The 12,410-nt window shown below is 39.5% G+C and overlaps 1 protein-coding gene across 6 annotated transcripts in view; it reads right to left on the minus strand.

The window, feature by feature from the left end:
- The window catches only part of DMXL2 (Dmx like 2), a 175,591-nt gene that overhangs the window by 65,993 nt on the left and 97,188 nt on the right, over nucleotides 1-12,410 (minus strand). For all 6 annotated transcript variants that reach the window (XM_054451712.2, XM_054451710.2, XM_054451711.2 and 3 more), the window contains exons 14-15: nucleotides 3,276-3,365; nucleotides 656-773 (exon numbers count right to left, since the gene is read on the minus strand). In XM_054451712.2, the coding sequence (XP_054307687.1) occupies nucleotides 656-773; nucleotides 3,276-3,365 (208 nt within the window). The remainder of the gene's footprint in view (nucleotides 1-655; nucleotides 774-3,275; nucleotides 3,366-12,410) is intronic.

The following is a 12,410-nucleotide window of genomic DNA, read 5'->3' on the forward strand; positions in this document are numbered from 1 at the left end:
TTTTATAATTATGAAGTTATATATATACACACAATTTTATTTGCCAATTTAAAAAACTTAAATAAAAGTTTAACGTCTGAAGGGAACATTTTAAGCTAAGTTATAAAGTTTAAACTAAACATCATACTGTTTGTTTTTGAAAGGGTTAAACTACTTACTTTCACAAAAAGGAAAAAATACACTTCAAAGGGAAAAACTGTGAGATGGTACCTTGCATTCACTATTTCCATGAGGTTTCTAGTGTCCCACATAACATGATACCTTTTATCTTATATTCATCATTGGTCTGAAGCAATTTACTGGTAATTTTTTAAAACCTATAGTAAAATTAACTGTTTTTCTTAAGATACCAAATGGAACTACCAATCAAAATAATTTAATTATAGAGTTGAAGAAACTTACTTTTTAAAACAAATTAAGGTTCACAGATACCATTTCTTAGTAAAAGTCTATGTCACCAGCGAATTTTCTTGCAAAATGTAATTTTCACCCACATGCCCTCTTCATCTACAAGCAAGCAATTTTGACAGAACTAACTGGTGTATCTGTCAAAAATTATGAGAGTGGTAACTTTTGAAGATCCATACTCAATGAAAGCTTAGAGATCATTTTTTAGCATGAAGGTAAACAAATGCAGACTATTTTTTTAAAGTACCTTGTGATGGCTGAAAAAATATTTCTGTTTCCTTTTTCTCCATATCTTCCTTATGTGGTTTATATCCTATAATGAAGTCTTCTTGAAACACATGAAGCAACTGTGTATTTGAGCCACACTACAAATACAAAAAAAAATGAAGAGGTTTTATCTTTTGAAATTCTCTGTCTCCCGTCTCCCATCTGTCACCTCCCCAATGCTAATGCAGAAGAAATACATCTAACAATTTCTATTCTTTACCTACTACTAATTAGAAAGAAAAAAGCAACAGAAAAGAATCATTAAAACTATCCTGGTCAGAGAAAAATTACTTTCAAAAATGTCACAGCCAATAGCAGAAGAGAAGAGCTCTAGTAAAAACAAATCAACAGGTTTGCTTCTCAGGAAAAAAAAAAAAAAAAAAAAAAGATGCTACAAAAACCCAAATTTAAAGAACAGTTAAGCAACCTTCACCACTTTGAGCCTGAAAGCATCAGATTCACAACTGACTGCGGAGGGCTGCACTATGTAAGACACACTAGACTACTACACAACTCGTAGTTTTTTCAATTCCACTGGAGAACCAAAAAACAAAACAAAACCCAGAAAGCTCCTCGAAGTATCCCAATAGCTCTGTCTAGTGGGAATTATGAGAGATCCTATAACAGCCAGCAGGATGATACATCTCTAGAGAACTAAACTTACACATAAGTAACTAGAACCCCTTGAAGGATAGATGAAACATCACTGTCAACTGCTATGCTCCATGACCATGTTTTAAGACTATCACAAATGGCTACTTAGAACCTTAACAGGAACTGAAGTTCAAGGAAAGGCTAGATCCAAACAAAAGCTTATTTTGGAAGTGTATTAAGACAATCAATCAGATGGCTCCCCCAGAGATTTCAAGAAAAGGAAGCAGCTATGATTATCTTGGCATTGGATGAGGAGTCTATAATCTTATAGAATAAAGGAAAACCTGCCTCTTTACATAATAGAAAGAAATAAAAGGATTATAATATTAGGTTGGGCCATACAATTTTATGAAAGTTATAGGGTATTTTGTGTTTCTCTGGTAGAAACATTAAAAATCTCTTCACATTCATTGTCTAGGAGGTCATTTCCCCAAGGGACAAACAATAGATGAAAGTAAAGAGAAGGGTGATGTCTTCACGGATATAGAAATCATACAACACATTGGGAACAAACCTAGAAAGAATTTTAAATTTTGTCATTCATTATTGCTTACAGTTTACCAGCCCTTGTGTTAAAAATAGGCACAAGGAGCAGGGGAAAAAATGTTGAGCAAATATGAAGTAAAAAGACTGCTTTGTGAGAGCAGACTATATTAATATCCCATGGTAATGAGTGCAAAGGAGGCTAAAGTAGGGGATGAATTTAACATCCAATCCATTAAAAATTAAGTTATCTATAGGAAGGAAGCCAACCCACTCTTCTGCATTCCTATGGAGTAGAAAAAAGAAATCACAGGCTGAATCTGAAGAAAGGTGGGGCACTGCGGATTAAAAAGTTAAGCATTTCCCAGGAGGTATTAGTAATATGGGTCTGGCATCAAGAGATGATGTATTTTATCTATATTAGCAGAAATGAGTACATTTTCCCCAATAGAAAGTGCAAGACACTAAAGAAAATTTATCATGTAACTCTATACTTGCTTTCAACTATAGTTGATTCTTTCATTTCCTTGTTTAAAACTATTGGTAACTTCCTTACCAAACTAATCCTTTTCACATTTGGAATGAATGTTAGTTCTATCCCTTAGACCATAAACATAATCCTAAAGAAACAAACATCCTGAGGGCTAAAATGGGTTTTACATCTCCCCGTAGGGAGAAGGGTTCTCCTTCTTTCCTAGGTAGTAGCTAGGGAGGAATACTGACTACACAAAGGACCTGTGATTAAAAAGTATATGTCCACTTGGATCTGACTTTCATCTGCATTTTAAAGGACCTCACAAAAGTACCCAGGATGGGGCCTAACAAGGCAAACACTCTGAAGCTGAGGTTACCCTCTACTTAGTTGAAAAGAGTAATAATATAAAATGAAAAACCACAACCTGACCCTCTATGCAGCTGCACTGTATTTTCTCTCAGCATTTCAAGATCAAGGTCATGGTTTCTCTAACTGAATCAAATTTCCTTTGCTACAAATACAATTCAACTGGAGAAGAATAATTCCTTTTTTAAAAATTTTTACTTAAATAGCTTTTGGGGTACAAGTGGTTTTTTGTTACATGGATGAACTAGTAGTGAATTCTGAGATTTTAGTGTACCCATCACCCAAGCAGTGTACACTGTACCTAACATGTGGTTTTTCAAATCTCTAGTTCCATTTCCACCCTCCCCCTTCTGAGTCTCTGAAGTCCATTATATGGCTCTGCATGCCTTTGCATACTCACAGCTTAGTGCCCACTTATAAGTGAGAACATACGGTTCTTGGTTTCCCAAGGAGAAAAATAATCCCTAAATCATTAGTAGATTTTCACTACAGGAATCAACAGAAGTTGTCTGCATTTAATAACAAACAAGAAAATTATTCTGAGAATGACATATATTATATCCATATAAAACACCATGGGATAAAGTATACGAATATCACCAATTCACAAGCATGTTTTTACTTGGTTGGTTATTGCATCAAGTTCAATAATGCAGCCAGGTCGAGCAGTAGACTGTTGGCTCACAATATTAAACACTTCTCCAATAAGTTTCTGTAAATAAAAAACACAAAATGTTAATGGCCAACAACTTATAATCTAATGTCAATATGATACAGCATCTTGGACATTTAAGGCCCCCTCTAAATATTCACTGATTGGCAATGGAACGTAATACATTCAAAGAAACATTTCAACTTTCCATACTCATTCTCATGTTAACTCTAAAGTTAAGCAGAGAGAAAATTATAATGTTTACAAAAATAGCATATAACTTCAAGGCATCATATCTTCTTCATTTTTGCAACCTTAAAGCCCAAGACAGACATGGCTGCAGATCTGGCCCAATGCCTGAGTGGTCTGCAGATGTGCAATGCCATTTAAAAGTACAACCCTGCCAGACCGAAGGTAAGGGCAATGATTGAGAAGAAGTGGGACTCTTGTGTCTTGGGATAAGAATGTATGAACAAATGAAGCCTAACTTTGGAACCCCAAAGCCCCAAAACTTTCTGCTAAAAAGAACAGTCCTCCTCACCCATGTTCCAACCAGCTTTCTCTTGCATAAAAATCTTTCAATAACTTTATCTGAAACGGTTGCCTCAGAAATGCCCATTCTCCTCAGCACCCACCTTTACCACTTTTCACTACCTCAAAAAGGCCAATAAGAGGGGTTAGAGGCTAGCTTTGCCTAGAGATATAAGTACAAGGTAGGGGAGAAAACAGCATATACACTGGAGTTGTAGAAACTTTCTTATTTGTATCAGTAGGATTCCAGAGAGCATGTAAGAAAATTGATTCTAGGGTTATTAGATCAAAAGAAAAAAATATGTAGTTAGGTAGGGCTGAATTTATTGATATGGGTATGTTCACCCAAGATTCATGATTTAAAGTGTTAGCTCAGGCATTTAGAAATGGTGTTAACAGGGTCAGGCGTGGTGGCTCACACCTGTAATTCCAGCACTTTGAGAGGCCAAGGCAGGTGGATCACCTGAGGTTAGGAGTTAAGAGACTAGCCTGGCCAACATGGTGAAACCCCGTCTCTACTAAAAATATAAAAATTAGTGGGGAGTGATGGAGGGTGCCTGTAATCTCAGCTATTCAGGAGGCTGAGGCAGGAGAATCACCTGAACCTGGGAGGCGGAGGTTGCAGTGAGCCGAGATTGCACCACTGCACTCCAGCCTGGGTGACAGGGAGAGACTACATTCAAAAAAAAAAAAAGAAATGGTGTTAACAGTCTGCTGGGTTTGTTCATTGAAATCTGGACTCAACTGTGGCCTATAGTTGGTGAGGTGAAAACAGTGAAATTTTTGTAGCACACAACAAAGCTTTGCTACTCAAAGTGTAGTCAATGGACCAGCAGTGATAGGAAGCTTTTTATGAATGCATACTTACTCCCTGAAACTAAGACATCTGTATTTTAACGAGACTTCCAAAGGATTCATGCGTACACTAAAGTTTAAGAAGTACTGCTGTAGATCACTGGTTCTCAATCTTGGCTGCACACTGAATCACCTGGAGAGCTTTAACAATCAATGATGCTTAGGTCCCACCCACAGAGATTGAGGTGCTTCCAATGTGCAGCCAAGGTTGAGATCCCCTTACAGGAATAGTTATGTATTCCAGCTAAGGATTTGCTTTCCCTGCCCACAACTCTCTGCCAGCACTATAATTAACAGACTTTCTGAACACTACACTACAGAATTCCAGAATTCTACAGAATCTCACTCAACATCACCTCCAACCAAGGAACTCATTTTATAGTGGAAGATACTACTGGAAATTAGAATGAAGTGAAGCACCCACCCAGGGTGCAAAATTTAAAAGAGTGCTCAAAAATTCAATAATCAAGAAAAATAATATTTTGATGCAATATTTTAAAATCAAAATTAACGTAAACAATCCATGAGCAAAATATCAAACATTTAAATACAGAACCCAAGAGTATCTTAATGAGCCACATTGATGCCATTAATGTGTATCAAAACTGCACATATGTGTTTTGATGTATTTTTTTTTTAATGGTTAACATTCTTCTTTTCTTTTTTCAGGGTCTTGCTCTATTGGCCTCCAAATCCCGGGCTCAAGTGGTCCTCCTATCTCAGCCTCCCAAGTAACTAGGACTACAGGTGCATGCAACCATGCCTGACAAATTTTTTAATTTTTTTGTAGAGACAGGGTCTCACTATGTTGCTCAGGCTAGTCTCAAACTCTTGGTCTCAAGCAATCCTCCCACCTCAGCCTCCCAAAGCACTGGGATTACAGACATAAACCACCACACCTGGCTGTAGTTAACATTTTTCCAGAACATCAAAGTAGCTGAAAAATGCTAAAAAATTGAAAAGTACGTGCATTAAAACTCACACATTACTTTAAGTTTAAATTTATTTATACCAGAAATTGGACTAATTACAGTTTTATTTTTCTGGCTTTAATGGAAACAAACACATTAATAATATTTTCAAAATATCCTTCTTTGCTTATCTGGTTTTGACAAAGTCTCTTGTTTTTTGTTTTTTTTTTGAGATGTAGTTTCACTCTTGCTGCCCAGGCTGAAATGCAATGGCACGGTCTTGGCTCACTGCAACCTGCGCCTCCCGAGTTCAAGTGATTCTCCTGTCTTAGCCTCCCGAGTAGCTGGGACTACAGGTGCATGCCACCACACCTGGCTAATTTTTGTATTTTTAGTAGAGACAGGGTTTCACCATGTTGGCCAGGCTGGTCTTGAACTCCTGACCTCAGGTGATCCACCTGCCTCGGCCTCCCAAAGTGCTAGGATTACAGGCGTGAGCCACCACACCCAGCCCTGAATTACATTTTAAGGACATCATTCTAACTCCTATGTTGAGAACAGACTTTGAGAAAGCAGAGCAAAATCATAAAGAAAGCAATACAAATTTTTTCACAATCTAACCTCTAACTTCCTATCCAGTCTCAGCTATTTCCAACAGCCATTCACATTCTATGCTATGGCTGTAATAAACTACTTACAGTTTACTATGCACATTCTTCTACCTCTGTGCATTGTTAGTTGCTGTTATCTCTACCTGAAATATCCTTTTCCTCCTTCACTTTCATGTCTTACCCATTCAGTAAGTCTTATCTCAGATATCTATCTACACCAGAAATTCTTTCCTAACCATCACAATCTGGATTAAATGTTGCTTCTAGCCATAAGAAAAGCCATCTTAACTGACAGCATTGGACAGAGAGAGGATAAATCACTCAGCAAGGTCAGTTAACCCAGAGAATCATTTTTAAAATAATATGTATACTTTAAACATTTTGTTTTATTTTAAACATAAACGTATACAAATAACTGATATTTTGGTGTTGAGTAAGACCCTGGAGTATGGGCTTGCTAATGGGAATTACAGGTCTTTCTTGCATATGCCACCCCTGTAAGGCCCTGGCTGTATTTTTCAGTTCTTTAAATGGGAATAGGCTGACACGGTGGCTCACGCCTCTAGTCCCAGCACTTTGAGAGGCTGAGCTGGGTGGATCACCTGAGGTCAAAAGTTCGAGACCAGCCTGGCCGACATGGTGAAACCCCGAATCTACTAAAAATACAAAAATTAGTCGGGCGTGGCGGTGCGCACCTGTAATAACAGCTATTCGGGAAGCTGAGGCAGGAGTATCATTTGAACCTGGGAGGCAGAGGTTGCAGAGAGCCGAGATCATGCCACTGCACTCCAGCCTGGACGACAGAGCAAGATTCGGACTCAAAATAAATAAATAAACACATAAATACATAAATGGGAGTAAAAACATAAAGACACCTACAAAGCAATTCGAGTGCAGTTTTTCTTAAACCATTTCCTCCTGAATCTTTTACAGTTGTTTTGACCATGCCTAATTAATGATTTTTAGCAAAATTGCTTCCAAAGCACTTATTTTTATAAAAACATTCATGTTTTTTATACTCACATTTCATCAATTTATATAATATTTAATTAAGTTATAGAATGATACTAATATGTGTAACTTGACATATACAAGGTTGAAAATAAACACAGCTGGCTCTTGAGAGACAGTCAACGGAGTTGTAAGAGTTTGGTCTCTAGAGCTAGGCTGCGTGGGTTCAAATCCTGGTCCTACCATTGCTAGCTGACTAAACTGGGACAAGTAATTAAGTTTCTCTATGCTTCAGTGTCCTTACCTCTAAAGTATGGATAGTAATATTACATTTTTCTTAAGGTTACCAGGAAGGTTAAGTGAGTTAATATACGTAAAACATTTAGAAGACAGCCTGACATACAATAATCACTAGATAAAAGTTTGCTAGTACTAGTAGTAGTAGTAGCAGTATTTTTTTCAGCTTAAGTAACTTTCCCAGCTGTTATTATTGTTAAGGTTACAAGTCAACTTGTGGAATCAACAAAGCCTGGTATACTATTCCCTATGAGCATCCATCCTATATTTTGTAGAAGGAATGGACAGCATCAATGAATCCAATGAGCTGGCTTAAGTGGAGGCCAATTAAATGAATTTCACATCCTGAAATCAGCCTCTTCTTCTAATTTACCACTTATTACATACTATATGTACATATTTATATGACTCTATAGATACAACAGCCTTGAAAGTAGGGACTACTTCTATTCATTTTAACACTCTTAGCACCTGGTACAATATGCACATTTATTCTTCCATGTACTATAAGGTTATGCACAGTGAGTCCTCAATAAAAATTAAAGATTGAGTAAATAAATTACTGAGTGAAAACAAATTACACTTTAGATCATTCCTACTTTAAAAGCTTGTTTTTACTAATAGCAGCACACACTATACCATCCTATCTTTCATCATGACTTCTCCTTTATTTATTTGTAGAATACCTTAGTAAGTACTCACTAAATACCTGAATGAATGGATCTCACCAATCTAGCATCACTGGGTGAAGATATTCAAAAGCTTATTTTTTAGGCACCAAAACAACTGTATCTTTGATACTTTAAATGGAATAAAAAAAACTTAATCCCTGTCTTCATAAATAGCCTGCTAAACATAAATCTCTTCTTGATGACTGACAGTCACATTTATGAACATTAACTATTACTAATGCCTTTAGAGATCTAATGACTTCAAGTACTGTCTTTGTAATAATAAATCCCAAATGTGCACTGGTACCTAATGTGGAACATTAGGAATATCTCCAATCTAAACCAAACTTAGGGGCTGGGCGTGGTGGTTCACACCTGTAATCCCAGCACTTGGGAGGCCGAGGCGGCTGGCTCACTTGAGGTCAGGAGTTCAAGACCAGCCTGGCCAATATGGTGAAACCCCTAGCTACTAAAAATACAAAAATTAGCTGGGCATGGTGGCAGACGCCTGTAGTCCCAGCTACTCAGGAGGCTGAGGCACAAGAATCACTTGAACCTAGGAGGCGGCAGTTGCAGTTAGCCGAGATCATGCCACTGCACTCCAGCCTGGGCTAACAGAGCAAGACTCTGTCTCAAAAAAATAAAAACATAAAATAAATAAACAAACAAGCCAAACTTAGGAATCTAAAACCAAGGTCACCTCACATTCAACGTGTCCCAAATTTAACTCATTGTAAATACCTCAAAACTATCTTGCCATAGCTACTGAAACAACTATCACAAATTAGAAACCTTAGAATCCTCTGTTTTCATATCCATATTCAAGCAGCTACTAAGCTCTGGTCTTCTCCTTTCCTAGACTATGAAATCCCACTTCATATCAGGTTTGTTTTACCACAAGCTTAGTTGACCTCAACAGACTCCCTGCTATCTCCATGCTTCCGGTACCTACCAATTCTACTCTACCCTGCAAGTTAATCACTTTATTTCCCTTCCTGTGCTCCTGAAATCGATACCCCTCTATCTACAGAACAATATTTATAGCTTTCAAGTATCTGTTACAAAATTTTTAAAAAGCTAGCCTTTACTCGTCATCTACTAAAAATCTCATTTAAGGAATAGGAGAGCATGTGACAACTTCTTGCTATATTTTGCCTCACAATTAGTAGAAGTAAGTAGGAGAACTGCTATTGTATTAAGAAAATCAAAACGATGAGCAGAAATAATGGAAATGTGACAGAAAGTAGTAATGTCATCTTAAGAGTTTAAGACTGAAAATAAGAGCAAGACTCTATAGTCTGTATTTTAGAAAGGTTAAAAAATCCCAGAATGCCTTATAGCATGGGGGTCTCAAAGTCAAAATGGCTCAAGGAAGTCTGGAGGCTCAAGAGACTTTGAAAGTTCCTGACTATGCAACTACAAATATAACTGATGAGAAAAGAAAGTTGATCAGAGCAGTGGGTTAAATAGTGTCCTCACAAAATTCATGTCCACCCAGCATCTCGGAATGTAACCTTGTTTGAAAGTAGGGTCTTGCAGACATAACTAGTTTAAGAAAAGGTCATACTGGATTACAGTAGGTGCAAAATCTAATGACTGGTGTCCTTACAAAAAAAGGATACGCAGAGACACTCAGATGGAAGAAGGCCATGAGAAGACAGAGGCAGACTGCAGTGATGCAGCTACAAGCCAAAGAACACCAAGGACTGCCAGGAGCAATCTAGGAAGAGGCAAGGAAGGAACCTCCCCTTGAATATCAGAAAAAGCATGGCCTTGCCAACACCTTGAATTTGAACTAAATGTATATACACCAAAGAACAGTGCTGAAAACTATGTGAAGCAAAAAACTTATAGAAGTAAAAGGAGAAACAGACAAATTCACAATTATAGTTGGAGACTGCAATACCTCACTCTCAAGACTTGATAGAATGATCAGGGAGAAAATCAGTAAAGATACAGAAGAACTCAACAACACCATCAATCAAAATAGGATTAACTAACATTTATAGAACACTCTACCCAACAACAACAAAATACACATTCTTTTAAGTGCTTAGTGAGTGGAACATGTACTAAAATAGACCAGGTCCTGGGCCATGAAACAAACTTCAACAAACTAAAAAGGACTGAAATCATACGGTACATTTTTCTACCATGACGGAATCAAACTAGAAATCACTAACAGGACACTTGGAAGCTAAATCTTACACTTCTAACTAATAGAGGGTCAAAGAGAAATTCTCAAAGGAAATCAAAACATATGAGGAAGTTCTCCTCTAGGTTTGTTAATTTTCTTGATTCCTCAACTTGATAAAGAATGTCTACAAATAACCCAACAGCTGGAGGTAGGAATAGAGGAAGATGGCAGAATAGAAGGCTCCCCCAATTGTCCCCCAAGCAAGAACACCAATTTAACCACTACACGAAAAAAAGTACCTTCATAAGAACCAAAAATCAGGTAAGCACTCACAGTACCCAGTTTTAACTTCATTATCACTGAAAGAAGCGCTGAAGAGGCAGGAAACACACTCTTGAATCATCAACACCACCCTTCTCCCACACCCTGGCAGCGGCAGCGTGGTGCTAAGAGAGTTTCTGTGCACTGGGGAAAGGAAGAGCAAGCAACTGTGAGCACTCAAGTCAGTGCTGCCTTGTTATATAGCAGAAAGAAAAACCAGACCAAACTCAGCTGACGCTCACCCATGGAGGGAGCCCTACCCAGAAGGGAATCGCTGATCCCATCTGTCTGAGCTTGATTCCCCAAAAGCCTTGCCATCACAAGGCTCAGGTGCTCTGGGGCCTTAAATAAACTTGAAAGGCAGTCTAGGCCACAAGGTCTGCAACTCCTAGATGAGTCCTAGGGCTGAACTGGGCCAAAGACAGTGGGCTGGGGAGGCATGCATCCTACTGAGACACCAGGCGGGATGGCTAAAAAAGTGCTGGCATCATCCCTTCCCTAACCCCAGGCTGTACAGCTCACGGCTCCAAAGGAGACTCCTTCCTTCTGCTTGAAGAGAGGCGACAGGAGAGTGGGGAGGATTTTGTTTTGCATCTTGGATACCAGCTCAGCTACAGCAGGATAAGGCACCAGTCAGAGTCATGAGGCTCTCTTTCCAGGCCCTATTTCCCACACGACATTTTTAGACACACCCTGGGCCAGAAAGGAACCCACTACCATGAGGGGAAAGACCCCTGGCAGGATTCATCACCTGCTAACTGAAGAGCCTTTGGGCCCTGAATAACCAGCAGCAATATCCAGGTACTATGCCAGGGGTCTTGGATGAGACTCTGAGACTGGCTGGCTTGAGGTGAGACTCAGCACATTCCCAGCTACGGTAGCTACAGGGCAAGACTCCTGCTTGAGAAAAGCAGGGGCAATGTGCTCGCTTTGACAGCACATATACTAAAATTGGAGAGAAACAGAGGCAAAAGTAAAGGGAACCTTATCTTGCATCTTAGGTACCAGCTTGGCCACAAGGGAGTAGAGCACCAAGCAGGTTCTTGGAGTCCCCAGTTCTAGGACTTGGCTCTTGGACAGCATTTCTGGATCTTCTGTGGGCCAGAAGGGAGCCCAGTGCCCTGAAATGGTGAGTCTCAGACTAGGCAGCATTTACCACAAGCTAACCAAAGAGCTCCTGGTCCTTAAGAAAACATTGGTAGTAGTCTGGAAGTACTCCCTGTAGGCCTGAGGTTGTGGTGGCCACAGGGTGAGGCTCGTCTGCCTTTGGAAAGGAGAGAGAAGGGTGGGAGGGACTGTGTCTTGTGGTTTGAGTACCAGCTCGGCCACAGTACAATAGAACACCAGGTAGACTTCTAAGATTATTGACTCTGCTCCCTACCTCCCAGATGGTACTTCTAGACCAGCCCAGCTCATGGGGGAACTCATCACCCTAAAGGGAAGGACACAGGCCCGGCTGACTTCGCTACCTGCAGATTGCAGGAGCCCCAGGGCTTTGAGAGAACATAGGTGGTAGCTGGGGAGTGGTTACAGCAGGCTTTGGGCAAGAACCAGTGCTGTGCTGGCTTCAGGTGTGACCCAGCACAGTCCTAGAGGTGATGGCCACAGGGGTGCTTGTGTCACTCTACTCCCATCTCTAGGTGGCTCAGAAAAGAGAGAGAGGGAGAGAGAGGGGGAGGGAGAGAGAGGGGGTAGGAGAGAGAGAGAGAGAAAGAAGGGGGTGGAGGGGGAGAGAGAGAGGGAGAGAGAGAATGGGAGTTTGTTTGGAATAAAGTAAAGGAAGAGAACAAGAGTCTCTGCCTGGTAATCCAGAGAATTCT

This window comes from Pongo pygmaeus, chromosome 16 (assembly GCF_028885625.2).
Source record: "Pongo pygmaeus isolate AG05252 chromosome 16, NHGRI_mPonPyg2-v2.0_pri, whole genome shotgun sequence".
NCBI classification, from domain to species: domain Eukaryota; kingdom Metazoa; phylum Chordata; class Mammalia; order Primates; family Hominidae; genus Pongo; species Pongo pygmaeus.